This window comes from Falco punctatus, assembly GCF_963210335.1.
Source record: "Falco punctatus genome assembly, chromosome: 4".
Taxonomy (NCBI): Eukaryota; Metazoa; Chordata; class Aves; order Falconiformes; family Falconidae; genus Falco; species Falco punctatus.
The window spans coordinates 78,842,617-78,860,963 of NC_137583.1; the positions used below are offsets into that span (position 1 = coordinate 78,842,617).

The window sequence follows — 18,347 nt, forward strand, 5'->3', positions numbered from 1 at the left end:
TGTTGTAAAAGCTCTTTTTTTAGAACATACTTAGCTACTTACATGTTTAACAAATTCCTGATAAGTTTTTTCCGTGTTATACGTATATTTAGTGAACAGAGCCTTTGGAGAAATTTTCAAAACTCAGGCTACATGAGAGAGTAGCCTTGTGCCATTGCATGACAGTGAAGGCTGGAAGAATGTTTTGTAGGTATGCATGCACCCTTAAGGTACACTTGTGTTTCAGTGCAAATGTAAATACTGGTTTCATGTTTAAAATTTGTCACCTTTATTTTGGATTTCAGGCTCCTTATAATAGTGCAAAAATATTTCTCAAATGTAAATTTGTCACAATTGGAATCCTATGAGGATAGGTCTGTTTGAAATTGCAGGGATTTGATTTACAGATAAGGCAGTCAAAACAATTATATTCTAACAAAGGCAGTATTATACACTGTCATGCTTCCAATTCCCAGTATTATTTAGAACTCTTCACCTAATGAGCAGCTAATATGTTTCAGCAGTTCTAAATTTCTCTAAAATGGTCTGGTTTAACGTTATCGTGTTTATACATCATACCATAAGCATGCTGTATTATTGCAAGCTATAACCTAATTATTGTGCTGAATTCTTTGTAAAACATTGATGATGGAGCCTGACTTTTGATATCCAACAATTCCAGATGGTATACAAAGAGAAAATGCATGTAGAGGTCAGTGGGCCGTGTCTGGGCTCAGAAGTGTGCTAGTAGGTCTGCTCTCAAGTTCTGAGCAGTGAGTTGGGTTTTGGTGGCTCAGATCAGTGCATAGCATGTGACTAGCTTGAAAGTAGTTTCACTTGCAAACTTCTTTTAGCAGGGATGGGTAAAGTAGACGATTGCTGTAATGTAGGGCCTAAGGTTGGCTTATGTGAAGTCTAGAGAACGAGTATGTGAAGTAATTTTGCCTAAAGGACAAAGTAAGATGATCCAGAGAGCATGCTGTAAAACTGTTCTTTCCCACATCAATCTCATGAATCACCCTACTCACTGCTTTCCAAATGAAATACAGGAAAAAGTGTTCCATGATCTAGGTGTATGGGGAGAGAAATACAGGGAGGAGTCAAAGATTGCAGGCGCGGTGATGAGTGAAGACAAACATGGTAGCTGCCTTGACCTGAGCCGTGTCAGCGGGAAATACACAGTCACACGCTTTCAGCTTGCTAAGGCCTGTATTGGGATCTTGTAAATAATACGGAATGACGTACACAAGAGCAAGAAATCAGATATGCATCTTCTTAAGACGACTTAATTTTTGTCACAATTTGTGTTTTAGTGTTTAGAAAGCTAAGCAAACCGACTTTAAAAAAACCCCAAAAGTAACCCAATACTGTTACTGTGTTATATTTCCTTATATTTTCTATTTCTGTATGCCTGGCTTTCCTGAGTTGCCTTGTCGCTGTATTTAAATTTGCTTGATGTTTTTTGTTGATGAAAATATATTGCTTAAGTAGCTCAGTTTTTTGCAGATATGAACACTTTAAGCTTTGTTGTTTTCTGTAACTGTTAAGTTTTCCCTTTTGTATTTTTTTTCCTCCTTTGTCTGATGTTATTTGCTTTGATGTGATGGCATTCTTTTCAGCTTGGCATTTAGACAAAGGTTTCTGATGTGTTCTTGCCATTGTGTGTCATAGCTAGCTTTTGACATTTCACATCAAATTTAGCCTGACTTTTTGTTGATTTTGTTCTGGTTTTCTACAGTGGACAGGCCAAAATCCCAGCAAATCAGAACTTCTGGTACCATAAGGCGAACTTCTTCTTTGGACACAATAACAGGACCTTACCTCACAGGACAGTGGCCACGTGATCCCCATGTACACTACCCTTCATGTATGAAAGATAAATCTACTCAGGTAAAAGCTGTAAAACAAGACAACAGAGATGTTTCATGTAATTGATGTCTTCCTGATAATACTTTTATCACCTGATTTGGAATCTTAGCTCAACTTAATTCTGAAGAAATGTGGATTCACTTAGTTCTATTACAAATACGAAGCTCTAAAAGTAGGGTACAGTAGTGGGTTTTTTTAATCAGTGTCAATTCAGTAACATGGTATGCAACAGGTAATATTTTTATGTTGTTAGAAAACAGTTGTTAAAAGTAATTTTCTGTATGTGGACAGATTTGTTGGAGCTAAATAAGCAGATTTCAATCTCAGCCTTGTATCTGGTTTATTTTGAAGCCGCTATATGCAAAATTGTGCTGAGTGCTATTTTAAAAAAAGATTCCTTAATAGCAGTGGCTGACAAGCTAAAGATTTTACTAAATCATGGTCATCTGTAGGTCTCAAGTGTATTTGAGGTGGGGAGAAGGATAGTGGTTGCTGTCAAGAGCTGACCAGTTTGTCAGTAGAGGGGAAATCAAGAAGAAGCTGGGAGTGTGCATGCAATAAGGTCTTGAGATGTCCCCTCTGCTGCTTAGTTAGCAACAAAGACAAATAGAAATGCTTTGTGGAGGAGCTGCCTCTTGAAGCCAGACATCAGAATGAGAGCCTTACCACCAGCTACAAAGGGAAGGCTACTGAGATTGTTTATGGCCTGATACCCTTGTGATACCCTTGGATCCTCCTCAGGGCTCTGTCCTTAGCGGGAACCTTTGGCAGGTAGGCTGCTGTGGCATTCATAGTGCTCCAGTGCTCTTTGGCTAGACGGGTGAACATTGTTTCTTGCCAGCTTCCTCCTCATGTTGGAGCTTGTTGCCCACAAAGATGATCACTATTAAACAGGTTAAAAATACATAATTCTAAAACCCCCAAATTATTAGCAAAGATGTTCAATTCTTGGTTTTTCAATAGTGTTATTAGGGCATGGAGCAAGTCATCTGAGTTTGTATACTAAACTCAGTTGGAAACTAGAAGAGACTATCTATCTTTGGTGGCATTTTCAATTTACAGGCCATGTAGGGATGGATGTTAAATCAGTTTTCTATCTCTTGTGCTATGATTCAGGTCCATTGTTATCATGGGTGTCCTGCAAAGAAAAATGATACTTAATGACATCCTACCTTTTGCTTATAACTGTCTTTTGCATTAAGAATTGTTTTTAATGGAAGCTTATGTTGTCCCAATGCATATGACACCTTTAAAATATCAAGGATTTTTCTGCCTTCAGAAAACTTCACTTTTAGGTGTATAGGTTTTGGTTAGTTTCTACTGACTTGCAACTACTTGTCACCCGTTCTGCCACCATTGTTAGAGCAAATGCAGCAGCTCTTTAAATTGATTCTAGGTTTTAGTCTTCTGTGTAATAATGAATTTCTCAGGACAAGGTAGAATGTATAAATCATTTTCCACATCTCTTTAAAATATACTGTAACGTCACGCAGGAAGTCCTCTGATGTGGAATGACTTAAATGTAGAACGCTTAGGGGGAAAAAAAAAATTTGTCTGTATGTTCCATAAATCCTATTTAATCAATTTGGGAATCTGATGATTAAAAATGAACAAGGAAACTTTTATAGCTTCTGGTGGGACCCTTTTTAGAGAATGCTGTCTTCATGTCCTACTCATTCATTTTGAAACCAGCCAGCCAGTTTTAGCAAAAAAGAAGCAGCTGTCATGAAAGATCTACTTAAAAAGCCCTTAATCCTGAATTTACTTCCAAGGTGCCTTCCTTTCATAATACTATGCCTTAACATTTTTTCTGTTTTGAAACCATAATTTCCATTCAGGACATTTTTGGTAGCATGTATTTCTTAACCCCTCTCTTAAAACATATATCCATATCAAACTTTGCAAATACCCTTATGAATAGAAAATTTAGAGTACTTAAACATTCACAACAAACCTTTTCACTAGTTACAGAAAAGAGAAACAAACTTGTTCTGTAAATATTTGTGCTCCAAGCATTTGGCAATAAAGTTGCTTTCCTAGTGAGCTCAAGTAAGTGTTTAGCTTATTTGACCCGTTGGCTGCCACCCTTTGCCTCATTCAGAAACAAAGCTCAGGGAGGAAGGAAAAAAAAATTGTTTCACCTTTTCAGCATAATCAAATGTAACAGCGAGGAAAGGCAGTACTGTTGTCATTGCAAGTATTGTTTCAAAGGGATAAGGGTAGGGAAGTTTCATGCTTTGAATTTTTGTGGATATCTTCTAACAAGGAATTGTATTAGCTGTCTTTTTATTCAAATTATGCAAAAATCAAGCATTTTGCAGTGTTTGAGTTGAAAAACTTATGTCTTGACTACACGGGTCTGTATGAATATGTAAAATGTAACAAGCATAGTGATTGGCACAGCAGATTCCTTTTTTTTCTTAAATGTTTGCTGAGAAGACTTGTAGATGATCATACAATACTGACTTGGGTTATGTTTTGGTTGCATGGTTGGTTTTTTTTGCTGTTGGAGCTCTGCATAGTTTGAAATATGTCTAATTTCAAAACTAAAGATGAGTTCCAAGTTTTGATAGGATGCATGTCTGGCAAATTAAGTTAAATTAAATTAAAACCTTGCTCTTTGCCCGAGCACCAGCATAAGTACTTCTGCCACTTCATGCTTGTTGGCTAACTAACAGTTTAGCTCCTGGGAGTTCATATAATTTATAGTAGGTAAAAATAATAATACTTGCTAGTTTAGCCAAGTGGAAGATAAACAAAATAAATAAAAACAAGATAATGAAAATCAATAAACCAATTTTTTTGTGTGAGCATGTTTCATTGTAGAATAAATTATCTTGTTTTACTTCTAAACTCATGAACAGTACCGTCAGTATAACTTACCTTGTAGGTGGAATAATTATTCCTCTTTCAAGGGTACTTTCTGTCCCTAATTAAACATTAATTTAAATGCAAATTTGGTGCAGTTGTGTGGAAGTGGTGATTATAGCTGTTCCAAGTTTCTTAGAATTCTTGTATTAAAAAAAAAATGGTGTCAGATTCTGGTCTTCACTGGGATCAGATGAACCTTTAATGAGTTTTTTCCAAGTCCTTGTTTCCCACTTAAGTTCTTTGAACCTATAGAGTGCACATGAATCAAATGTTTCTTCTTTCTCTAAAATTAAACCAGGATTTTTGAAAAAGAGTTTGATAATAATATCTTATTACTTAAACAGAGGAAATGGAATTTTGTTTGTTTTAGCTTCTGTTGCATCTTGGAGAGTAGGAACTATAGTTCATATTTCTGTGTCCCTCTTAACCACCTCAAGTGTTCAGACTGAAAACATTGAAGAGAACTACTGTTTGCTTTTGGCAAAATATATTATGACAGTCTGCACTGAGACATTTATACAATTCCAGATTTCTCAGAATTCTGCATGTATTTAAGTTCACGTGTGTATGTGTGCATATGCATAAAACTACTTGATCTTTAGCAAGTTTTGGATAATCAAAGGTACACCATTTTTTTTAGTAGCATTTTAAGGATTTCAGAAATGCAGGGAAACTTACTTTACTATTATAGGAAGTTATTATACGCGTTGATGTACTTTGTGATCCCCTTCCCAGGTTCCTCCTTTGTGCTGCTTCCCTCTCCTTTTCAGTAAAATTTGAACTTTTGGTTAAGGCCATTTAAAACACAGTATAGCTTCTTTCCCTCTTTTTTCCGTCTCTCTTGGGAGCACTGGTGAAGCAAATTTGTATACTTCTCCTTCATATTCTACATGTAAGTATTTTCCCCTTCTTAGTCTAAGGAATAATTCAATGTTAAATGGTTATGCCTAACCTCAGAATCTTCAGAAATATTTGGATAATAGTAATAGGATATTAATGTAATTATTTGGCAGTAACTAAATAGTTTAAAAGGTATTTATAAAATTGACAAGAAGGTGAGGTTAGGGATAAACGTATGATGTTAATGTCATAACGAAGATACTGCCGTTTAAAGTTCATCTATGTAATCTTTCTCAATCTAAATAATAAGAAAAGAACAAATGACCAAGTGGAGTATGGATCAGTGATCCCCCCCGTCCCACTCTCCATTGACAACTTAAACTGGTTTCCAATATGCCTGGATATGCCTTTTTCATTGTATATGGCAAGTATGTATTATACGAATGGAAATGAAGAAAGTTTGCAAAATGCCTTTCAGCATTTTTACTTTTCTCTAAGCTAAAGAATAATGCAGAGCTATTAAACTGGAATGCTTGGCTAAAGTATGTTTTTATTCTTCTTGTGTGTGGGTCAAGGCTTTAGTGTAGTTGGCTGTCATTAGTCACCTGAGTAATGTTTTATTTTGGGTAGAAATTTTGTTGCCTAAAAATTAAGATTATAAACCAGGAGGCTCAATTACATGAAGCTCTTTCATTGGTGTATTAGTTATCGTTGCTTTCATGGGATATTTTAATGATGTACTTCGGACGGAGGGGACAAAGAGGAAGAGATACCACATCATAGAACAATGAATTTATTGTTCTTAACTTTTCTTAGCCTGTCTGATGTTTAAAAGGAGTCATCACCTATAGTCAAATTAACCTCTAACTCTTTAGGCTATTTCTTTCTGTAAAATTTCTGCAGGGCCTTTGAATACTTCAGAAACATCTGAAAAGTCATCAGACTTTATCTTCTAGTGCTGCCGTTGCGTTTCTTTTAAATGTGGCAGTTCTTAAAAAACATTATTGCTTCCCCTGTAAAACATGGATTTATGTCCTTAATCTTTGCACCCGTCCCCCAGTGTAGTTAGTCTGGAATGCAGGCTAGATACAGTAATTAGAGAGAAGAGCTGGCAATAAAATATGAGATATTTGGAGTAATTCAGTCTTATTTGAGATTTAGGTAGGTTGATAGTCCATGCAGTCATTCTGATCTAAATGAAGTGGAAAGAATGTAGGTGTATATCCCTGACACGGGTGGAAAAGCAAGGGAGAATTACCAAACGTGTTGGAAAAAATGCTAATCTCTGTAAGGTTGGGTGAGTTAGAACAATGGTAGTTGTGATTTACATTAAGACTGAAGAGAGCAACCAGATGTGGTGTTCTCACCGTGTCCTAGCCCATGCACATGCTTTAAGCATTGTGTCCACTGAAACTGGGACCGTGAACCTTCACATGTCAAAATATCAGCGATCCTCCTCTTGAAACTGTAGCATGCGTTGCTTAATGTTTTCAAGGTTCTCCTAAATTGTTTTAAATCTTAGTTTCTGAATATAGAGTAGCAGGAATAATCCTTCAGTTTCATGAAGTTCAGATCATACTTAAGTGATGCTGTAAATTTGTTTTGGTTCTGAAATATTACCAGTTTGACAGATAGTGCCTGTGACCTCTCTTAATGCATTTTTGACTTGAGGTGCAGCAACTTTGGTTTCATTTATTGTAATCCAGAAATTTTTCTTCAAATACAGTTCTGAGGTACTTTTTTAACTTTCATTATTTTTTTAATATGTTTAACACATGGGAAGTACACTTGCCACTTCAAATGAAGGCTTCCATGGATAAGCCTGTTCTGTAGAAGTTGTAAATAAAGAGGGGAAAACAATTTTCATGAAATGTGGCATGTCAAGGGTGCTGTATACCCCCATCTTATTTGTGATGTAAGTTACAAACTTTGTGAGATAAGAGGTGCTCAGACATGAGCTAAACTTACAAAAGTACAGTTTCTGTTTGCACATAAGAAGTGTGGAGTTCTTTTGTTTGGGTTTTGTGCCCCCCCTTTTTTTTTTTTTTGAAAAAGCTTTTGCTTGGATGTAAGCATTTTAGGTTACAACCCTGAAACTTCTCTTTGTCATATGTGGGTTACAGTGTATTATAAGCAGCAATTTCTAGGGTTTGAAGAAGACTGCTTGCTATAATAATCTGGTAACTGCTTATGTTGTGTTATTTTTTAACCTTTTTTTCTTCTTTCCATCTGAATATAAATAGCACTTCAGTGTAACGTTGCCTGACCAGTACTGTGCTATGAACCTCATATAGTATTTGTAATCTAATACTGCAAATAAAATTGAGGGACACAAATAGCATGCCCCCGCTATACTGATACTTTTATGTACATTTTTAAATGCCCCCTCTATACTGATACTTTTATGTACATTTTGAAAGACTGGGACTTGACTCAATTTACCAGAGATTAAAAGCAATCATGTATCCTTGTCTCAAGGGAGATAGTATTTGAGTGGAAGAGAGTTGAAACTTTGATAAGCTTTAAGGATTCCCATCTCTCTGCTAACAGTCACCAATACTGTTGGTGAAGTTCTTCAGAGTGTTGCTATAAGTTTGGTTTTTGCCTTTGCTATCTGGATCAATATCTGTGCTTATTAAAAAATACTGGCAAGCTCTTGCTTTCTACATATATTTTGTGGGTTTGGTTTTGGGTGGGTTTTTTTGTGGGTTTTTTTATTGTAAGTTACTTCTCTTTGTTGAGAAACTCACTTTGGCTTTTTAGATGCTCCATGTCTTCTCTGTTCTGGTTATTAAGCTGTAGTTGAAAGGCTGTGAGCTTGTAGTGATCCTTGGTACACCCTCCTGCACTACAGGTAAATATTTAAGCACCTGAAATGCCTGTTTCTGCTTTGTCCTGGAGTAGTCCTCCATGCTATGAAGCTGTGTTGTGCTCAGAAAACACTCTTTGGAAGATAAATTTTTGAAGAATTCCCTTTGCATTGATGTTTTTCATATGAGGTTCCAGCTGTATTTGGGATATAGTAAAATACTTTAAGAGAAAGTCAATTTAAACTGGAAAGTAAATTGTAATAGATTGTGAAAGCCCATGATTTTGAAAAAGGAGCAAGTTTTCCCCATTTTCTCTAGTTGTTCACAAATCTGCAAGCCACTTCAGTGTTTAAAAAACAAAAGCAATACAATGTCTTTGAGGCAGAATTCAGGGAGGTGGTAAGTACCCAGTCTGCAAGAACAAGTACTTGGTTAGAACATGGCTCTGCTAAAATGCAGAGCAAGCGAATGCGCACACAGGTGGTGTGCCTGTGGCAGAGGCTGTGCTTTGGTTGGGGAGAGTCATGGGTTGCTTGGCTGAGGGAATCCCATATGTTAAATAGCTGGTTTAACACTTCACTCCTAATATATTTTTTTTCATAACTGCATTATCTTCTGGCCTCTTCTGCAGACCCCCACAAAGAGAGTCATATAATAAATATGCAGAACCCTAACTTTTATAAAGGCTTGTTTTTCCCTTTCTGGGAACATGCAGCAAAAACTTCATTACTGATTTTTTTCCATTGTGCTTTCTAATGGCTCACGCAGCTTGCTGGGCCTTTGGTGGAAGTATTCCTGGTGGTGTAAAAATAATGGAGAAAAATCCTCACCAAACACATGGGAAATGCAGGGCTGGTGGAAAACACAGGAGGGGTATGTAGGCCTGTGCACACAAAGTGACTTGGCACATGAAGTATTAGCACTTAGCAGTGAGGTGCTGGGCAGTAGGCCATATTAATACTATGGCAGTGCAATAATTATTAAAGTATAGCCTGTGCCCTGAAACTACAGCTCAGTGCTTAAAGGTGCCTGGTGTGGTGTGCTTGGCTTGGGTGGCTGGTGCTGGAGGGCTGCCTCCACCTCCCTTTGCAGGGTAGTGAGGGAGAGGAGCTGCAGGTGTTTTTGTGGTGTTCTCCAGGGTGATGCCTAGCCTCCTTCCTGAGCAGAACACTGTCTGCTACGTGTGTGGGTGCTCCAGAAGTTTCTAGACCCTAAAGAGGAAGCAAGAGTAGCTGTGGAGGAACAAGGTTTCCATGCAGGAGAAGGAAGTCCCAGGGGGTGGTGGATCCCAGGCCCTATGTGTCCTGCTGGGCTGGGGTCCTGTCTCCTGTGGTGAAGTATCAGCAGCGGTCCCCTCCCTGGAAAACCTCACCGCCAAATTCTCATGATTTTCATTGTTACAGTTTTATTTCTTGCAGCCTTATTGTGAAAGATTCAGCTAATACTAGTAGGAACTGTTGGGAAAAAAAAAGCCTGTTTGTTTTTTCTTTTCACAGATTTATATATGTGTCTGTAGACCTGAGTTTTATATGGTTCATACCTCAAACTGTCCATGGATTTTAGATGTCCCCATTGCTCCTCTGGCAGCCAGTGACTCTTGTTTGGAAATGCTGGTGGATAGCCTCACTTTTCCAGTAGTCTTGTGGTAAATAAACACAGGAGTTGGGAGATCTGGCTTACAGACCCTTCTCAGTCTTTGGGGTTTAACTTCATAAATCCTGCATCCAAGGACAGTCCAAACTTCTGGGCTTGCAGACAGGGCTGGAAAAGGATTACCCATCACTGTTCTGCTCGTGTAGGTTGGTCCCAAAAATAATAAAAAGTGTATCAAACTCTGTATCAAGTGAGCATTAGCAAGAAGGAATTGATTAACTGGCCCAGTGATTAAGGAAGACAGGTGGGAGGAGTGAATCCTGGCTTTTGGTCTCTGTTTGAACTTTTTTTTTTAACCTGGTGGTTTTCCAAACTGTCCATTGAGTGGAAACTAGAAATGGATGCCAAAGTGCAGATGTGAGTAGACAGGTAAGGTTTTCTTTGATTGTCGGGCCTCAGATTCCTTCTTCGGTGACGTGCATTGCCCTGCTCCATGGTAAATGCAAGTTTATGAAGCCTTAGTTTTCTGTATTCTTTTTATTTATTGAGATTATTACTGCTGCTTATCAGATTCTGAAGTTTATTTTCACGTGTAATGCCTGCACTCTGACACTGCAGATAGAGTAAAGCAGTAATGTGTGCCAAAAGGTTTTTTTGGTTTTCTTTTCCCTTCTAGACACCTAGCTGTTGGGCTGAAGAAGGAGCAGAAAAGAGATCACATCAGCGTTCAGCGTCATGGGGAAGTGCTGATCAACTAAAAGAGGTGAGAAGCTTTGCACAGTGGAGCCTTTCAAGTTTTAATATGCTTAAGACATTTTTTAATCCCTATCTAGAATCCAGGAAACTGCACCCTTTCCCTCTGCTCTGTTGTTTTTGAAACAGGTTTTACCTCCAACGTAAGAGTTGTTTTAAGAGTGGTTGTTATTTTATGCCTGTTGGATTTCCTCCCTGCCTACTACACAGTATTGGCTGTGAAGGAGTGGCCAGAGTGAGTGCTGTGGAACCAGCTTGTTGTTGCTTACTAACTTTTCGCTTCAGAGTTGCCTTAGCTAGTTTTCTGTTCTTTAACGCCGCTCTCTTGAAACAGCCAAAGTATAAGTTGGTATGTTAGCATACTCTTGTTTAGAAATGTCATTCAAGGTTTACAGTGGAGATAGAGAGAACATCACTTTGACAAACGAAGAAGGAGGGTAGGTGTTGATACAGTAACGGTATGATTACTTGAAATGCTCTTTAATCATATGTATTTTTCTGTAGACTACAATTGCAAATAGAAAGAACTCACCAAAAGTTAAGTGGATTCACATCATGAGAACGTAGATAAGAGTAAAAGCTGAAATGACAGTATTTCAGCTTTTGTCCCAATAAACTCCATTCTGTTCAGAGTTCATGTAACTCTAGCTCTGTCCAATACCTAAGGGCTGACCTGCAGTCAGCTTCATGCCCCTGTCAGGAGGGGTGCAGCCTCTTCAAGAGCTACACCTTTATTTTTAAGAAATGGATCTTGCAGCATGTTCTTACGGGATGGCACTTTTCCCTGATACTCTGGGATTTTTGTGTCCTCTCTCCTGGCTCCATGTTTAAAAGGACATTCAAAAATGAGAAGAAGGTATACGGTGCCTGAGGAGACGAGGTTGCTGGCAGTATATAGTCCTCTTCCAGACAGCCAGTGATAGGAAGAATAGTTGTCAAGAAGGGCAATGTAAGTTTAATTACTTGAATTTTAAAATCAGATTTGACAAATATGGAATAATCTTGCATTCCGTTGGTGTCAATAGCCTCATATTTAAAGATGAGGACCTGGGCTAAACAGAGGTCAATCCAAAGAGGGTTGTTTATTCTGTCTCATTGAATACCTGTTACAAAACCCATCATAGGTAATTTATTAGTACATGGGCCTTCAGGTGCCTGGGTGACTTCATCTGCAGCTGTGGAGAAGCACTCAGAATTGCAGATTAAGTGACCGGAAATTAGTGCAGAATGAGTTTTGTGTCTGCAAAGTTTTGGCTTTACCTACCAGCACAAAGGAATTGTAGCAGGGGCAGGAACAGCATCAGCATTTCCAGGGTAACGCTTGCTTGCTTTAACTGAGAGACCATCCCTCGTCTTCTGGCAGTTCCCTACCAAGTTCTGCAGCAAGCAGCTTTTCTTCACCACAGGGCTGTGGCTGTCAGTGATAGTGAAACCTTCAGCATGTAAGCAAGTCTCTGCCATTTGATAACAGTGATCCATTGTGCTGGGTTGCCATCTTCTTTATGGAGTGACCACAAAAGAAATACAAGAAATGTGGGGCCAATGTGTCTCATGGTTCCTTTCCGATAGAATACAGTAATGGGCAAAATGGGATGTGTGGAAGGGAATTGTTTCTATCCACATTTTGCAGTGGTTATTCACCCCCAAACCTCCCCTTGTCATCTCCATTTGATAGTTCTTCCCTTTCCTCCAACAGTTGTCTTGCCTTTTCTAGTTCCCCAGGTTTGTAGTCCCAGTGTCATTCTATGTGCATTATCCAGCCAGTTTTTGCCTATCTTCCCTTACTTGAGCTCTTACTCAGGTACTTTTCAGCTTTCTGTCTGTGCTCTCTCTCTCTCTCTCTCTCTCTCCATTGTTTGGCTTCTATTTCATGCCTTTTTTTTTTCCTTTCCCTCCCTGTTAAGTCCTGTTCCAACTTCTCTGTCTGGCTACTTAATGCCTGTGTGGTAGGTGTTAGGAGTTTTTCAATACCAACAGTATCTCTGCATTCAGATTCTTTGTGCGACAGTAATTTGCAGTTTCTGGAAGGAAAAATTCTCTGGGGCACTTCTATTCAAACTATAAAGCCCACTAGGGACAGAATTACTTGCAAATGTAGCTGTCAGTTCCAAACATCTTTCTTGACCCTGTGCAAACTGAAATTTTTGTTAAAGTTTTGCCCAATGTAAAGATTTTTCCAAGGGAATAGAGGGGCACATTCTTCCAGAGCATTGGACAACAGAGCTGCCCAGGTAAAAAGCTACCATGATGTGTTTTAGCGCATAACATGGTAAAATGATTTCCACCTCCCTTTCATTTTAATCTCATTCTTAAAACAACTCTTAATACTTGTACTGAAATCTCTGATGGGAAGGGGATAGGTGAACTGGATATGTTACATGGTAGACTTCAGAGAAAACTTGACAAAGCTATAGGTAGCTGAAAGCAAGAGCTTAAATAATGGAAATGAAAGTATCACCTCTCCTGGGCGACTGCATTTGTTATGAGTAACATAGGTAACTTGTTCTGCTCAGCATTTGGAATTGTCTCCCATAGATTTGACAGTAAACAAGTAGATAGCTGTTTACAGTTTCCTTGGCTTGTCTTAGCAGTTTGGATTCATGTTTTCTTGTTCCAACAATTAATGGACTGATTTCTAGCATGTATTTTTTATTCTGTTGATACTGTAAACTAGCCAACTACTTGTATGCATAGTTTTAATTGTTTTTGATAAAGATGATTGAATGTACTTTTAAATTTAAAAAAAAATAGTGGTTTTTTTCTTGGTTACTTTGAGAGCTATTCCAATTAAATTCATTTATTCAGCACAACTGGGAGCTCTTTTTAGAAGATGTACATTTAAAAAAGCTAAAAATGAGTGTATAGACTTCAAGATCCCAAGCAAGCAATTAATTCTGTATTACCACATTAAAAAAAAAATCATTTGGGGTAGTTGAAAATCATTTTGCCCTTGAATTGAAATAGGTGAGTGTCAGGATTGAATCTGTCTAACAGTGAAACAGGCAATGCTTGCTTTATTGTAGTGGGTCTATTGAAAAATTTAAAACTCCTCAGTTCTCAATATGAACTTTGTAATGATAGTGTGCTTTTTTAATCACTTCCTAATAAAATTTACCTTTTTTTTTAATCAGTCTGAAGAGTTCTACTGCTTGTTTTTAAGAAGTCTTGAATATAACTTGAATATAACTAAGACAATGCCAGACTCCTTTAACATTATTTTAATAGATACACATCTTAATTGGGAGATAAAGATTGCTATTGGTCTTTTTACTGGACACAAACCAAGCAGTGATTTGAACCACTGGTATTTTTTTCCCCTTTCAACCTGAAAGTTAGGTTGAAATTCTGTTGAATAGGGACAATTTTAGTTATAACTTACCCTGAAGTGGAATGTACTCAGAACTGGAAAACCCCCAGGATTTAAAACAAATACTTTTCAGTTTGTGTAGGTTTTTAAAGACATGAGTATTTCAGACAGCTGATTTTTCACTTCCCTTAAGCACCTCTGTATGCTGTATCTGTTACACTGACACCAGCAAACCCCACTGGAAGATCCCTTTTGCTCTCACAGAGTACTTGAAAAGGACTTTGGAATAAAAGAGAATCAAATATGAGAGCTTGCACTTTTTATGTGCTTTCATATACGAATTGAAAGATCGCATTCAAAGACTTAGGTTGAATTTCTAATGCTTATTTTGCTCTTTGACCTACTGGTTAACTTGTTTATTAACAAATGGTTCATGAATGAGTTAGAATCTGCTCTCATTAATGAGGAGTTTGTGGCTTGTTCAGCAATAGGAAGTTACCATGTTGTGTAGCCTGATGTATGTATATGTAGCCAATGCAACCTATTGACTGGTAAATATTAATGAGCGTTTGGACAGGAATGCTGAGATGTGACGTGTTCCTTCATATTAGTAGTCTGCAGACCTAGGTCTCTTCAAATGAAAAATTATCAGGATACTCAGATTATTCCAGTGTTGTAAAGAACCAAACCAGTTTGCTTGTTTCTCAGGTTTGTGCCATTGGTTGTATTAGACTGCATGAATATTACAAGTGGTGTAGACAAGATTCATGTTTATTTCAAGTATACTTATAGCTGTAAAATTAATCAGCAAGTGAAAAATATAGGTATTTTTCCCACCTTCTTGTTTGTTTAATAATCTTTGGTCATCTTACAGTTAGTTGTATGACAGTAAACCATCAAGAATGAACTGCAAGTTCATGCCCTGAATGACCTGATGTAGGTTTATTACTGTTAGGATGCACTGATCTTTGTGTTTTCTTGGGGGGGTTTGTCAGCTTGTTTTGGTTTTTGATTTTGTAAAACTTTAAAGTACATGAAGAAAAGAATCTTTCTGATATGTTAACAAATATTGCAGGGAACAGCCACTTGAAGAGGAAAGGCTGAAAACTTCTTAAGCTTTTTGAAATGCGCACAGATATGTGCCTTGTGTTCCCCTGCCATATAGTCACGTGAGAGGACTTGCCAAGTATGAATTAAAAGCTAGATTTTGAAATTTACTACAATATATGTTTACACCTTGTAAAGTAGCAAAAAAATTTTAAGTAATTGTATCTGAACAATGTAAGTAGGGTTCCAATTGTGTTTGTTCCTTGAGGAGTTCCTTGATTTTAAAAATTTTTTAATTTTTGTGTTTTCAGCTGTATCATCTAAGAAGACACTTGTGTTATTCTGCCCATCTTCAAGCTAGGTAGACAGGGAGAGCATTTGAATTGGTATACTGAAATCGTGACATTTTATGGATCTGGGTGGACATATGTGCAAGGCTAAGGCTTTAATGTCTTCAGCAGCTTGATGGTTTGGAGGATACACATTAGATCTTTTGTGATGATTTACATGTGTTCCTTAATGTGATTGTGTATGCCTCAATCACCTTCATGCTCAGTACTTGGGCATGTGAGGGAAACGGTCACCCCAAACCCTTTCTGTTCTTAGCTGCCCTGTTAAAATGGAGCGGTTTTTTACTGCACTTTTTCCCCCAGCATAGCACGTTATTCCTTTTCTGCCTCCTCTTCCTAAATGAAATATCTGTATTGCTGCCCTGAATGGAGTTAAATGTCAGAATATATTTACAACAGTGTAATGGCTGGATTTTCCAGTAAGCAGATGTTTCCCTGATATCCCTTACTTTGCACCATTTTCTTTGCACAGTCAATTCCCTAGCTTGTATTGGTTGCATTGGTCAAGTGCCCAAGAGACAGAATCTGCTGTTTCTTTGAGATACTTGCTAAGACAGGTGCCATCAAAACATACGTTTCAGACTCTTCCCTCACTACACAAATTGTATGTTTTCCTAGGATTAGTGTACCTTATACCTGTCTGCAGCTCACTTTGGTTATGTTTGATGCTCTGATTGTGCTTCTCTGCTGCTGGGGAAGAAGGTGAAGATAAACTTTGAAGCTAGCACGGCTACCTCTTCTGTTAGTATTGGTGGCTTTATTTGAGTTTGAGATGGAAGATAATTGGCAATAAAAAGACAATATTGTAGAAGGAAAAAAGCTATTGGGATTTAAAGATTAGCTTTAGTAAGTGGTAGATTCACTGTGAACTACCCTCAGTGAAGAGATGGAGCATTGTTTAGTTTGGAGGATTCTTCTGTCTGTGTGCTTGGTTGCACTACCTGCTTAGTGTGGCTGCTCTGAAGCTGGATTTTTTGTGCTGGCCTCTTGTCTTCTGTGCTGGAGGATGAATAAAAAATGGAAAATTCCTTCTTATATGCCCATCCTTCCTTTCTCATTTTTTTTTTTTTAATCTGATGGTAACTACCACATCATGGAAAGCTAGGGCCCTTCAAGTTCAGGGCTAAGGGCAGACGCTCTGGTAAGGCATATCTGTTTCTTCACTGCATGGCGTGTTTGGCTTCAGCGATTATATCGGCTCCAGATACACAGTCAGATTCGTCAACAAGTTTTCATTTTTCTGTTTATCCCCAGTGACACAAGAAGTCTTTTCTTTCTCTTACTGTCAAGAACTACTGACTGTCAAAATAAAAATACTCTTGAGGTGGCTTAGAGAACCTCAGATTCCAGGGGCCCACGATTCCTTTCAGGGTATCAGAACTTCAAGGTTTTGGTTAGCCTAGAGACATACCAGCCTATCAACACTCTCCCATTTAGTGCTTTCACTCTCCAGGTTTTACAGTGAGAGGCTATGCTTTCAAAGATTCTCTGTTTGTGACAGAAATCAGTCGGCCAGATCTCTGAGGTGGAATTGTATAGATTTTTTTTTTATAGCATGTTCCTGAGGAAAGCTCAGAAAGCCAGATTTTATTTAAATAAAAAAATAGGATATTTAACTTTTTAACTATGAGGAAGCATGCAGCATCAAGGAGAGGCAGCAGAAATGAAAGATTCATATACAGCACTCTCCTTGCTTTCTGATTATTCTTGTAGCCAGCCATCTTAGTCTACTGCTGTCTTCTGATCTGGGCATCTTTTTTCTCTTCTGTTTTTAAAGGGGAAGATGAAGGTTATTTCCTTGTTCTCCCCATTCTCATGTAAGATCTACATCTTTGTAGAAGTAGGTATACTTACCAGACTAGTCACCTACTTGCTTTTTCATCTCTCTGTGGAGCTAGGTTTCCTAATTGCCATTACTCCTACTGAGAGAATGAGGAAGTTCTGGGCAAAGTATTTTTTTTGTAGAGGTAAAGTATGTCCACAGATTCCTTCTAAATTTCTTCCAGCATGGTACCCGACTTGCACCTTCCATGGAGAGATTAGTCTCCCAGTTCTGTAAATCTAGCTCATCTGTGTTAGAAACTCAGTCGTATTAGGGCTCTGTCTTTCTAGATGCATTCTACACGCAGACCCTTTTGGAAGTCTGTTGCTGAAAGGTGAAAGTATTCAGCCATTTCTGATTAGTAGTTCTCCGAATATGGGTAAAGAGCTGTGGCAAGACTTGATATGAAGCCTTAAAGGTGGATCTTTCTTTAGTGAGTGATACCAGAAATACCACAAAAAAAAGTTGACAGCCTGGAGCAGAGCTTCATCCAGACCTCTTCACCAAGCACTCTAATCTCTGAGACTGTGAAGAGTGATGTGAAGTGGTTCTGTACCACAGAGTTGCTTTGCAGAAGCTCTAGTGATACATCCAGCTACTTGGAGTTAACCACGGAGTGCGTACACTTGTAAGCTCTCATTCGGAAAGAGAGGTTACTTTTCTTTGAAATATGAATTCCATGTGCATTCGCTTCTCCTTACTTGCTCTTTAGGTTTTTAACAATTGTATTGCTAGCTGAGTTAAAAATTAAATGGAGCCATGCATGCTCTGCCTTATAAGCTAGCGTGCTGAGCATGAGGAATAGTGGGGCTGGAACCCAAAGGAAAAGATTATCCAGTCTTAAGGAACCATCTGTACCTGTTGTGTGAAACTGCACACAGTCTAAACTTCTGAGACAATGCTTATAGAGGTAAATGCTCTCTCTCATCTAGAAATTATCCAAGAGAAATAAATGTTATTTATTATAAATACATAAATAAGGAATAAATCCCCAAATGAAATTCTTTGTTTTCTTCTTAAAGGAGCAGGTCAAATGGATAATAGCTTTAGTTGTATTTGACCTTTAAAATACGTAACTTTTTATTCAACATCTTTGCAGCAGACAG

At 38.1% G+C, this 18,347-nt stretch overlaps 1 protein-coding gene across 4 annotated transcripts in view; it reads left to right on the forward strand.

Annotated features, from left to right (window-relative positions):
* Nucleotides 1–18,347, forward strand: part of GLCCI1 (glucocorticoid induced 1) — a 58,226-nt gene that overhangs the window by 19,221 nt on the left and 20,658 nt on the right. For all 4 annotated transcript variants that reach the window (XM_080386752.1, XM_080386753.1, XM_080386750.1 and 1 more), the window contains exons 2-3: nucleotides 1,718–1,869; nucleotides 10,639–10,725. In XM_080386752.1, coding sequence (XP_080242878.1) covers nucleotides 1,718–1,869; nucleotides 10,639–10,725 — 239 coding nt within the window. The remainder of the gene's footprint in view (nucleotides 1–1,717; nucleotides 1,870–10,638; nucleotides 10,726–18,347) is intronic.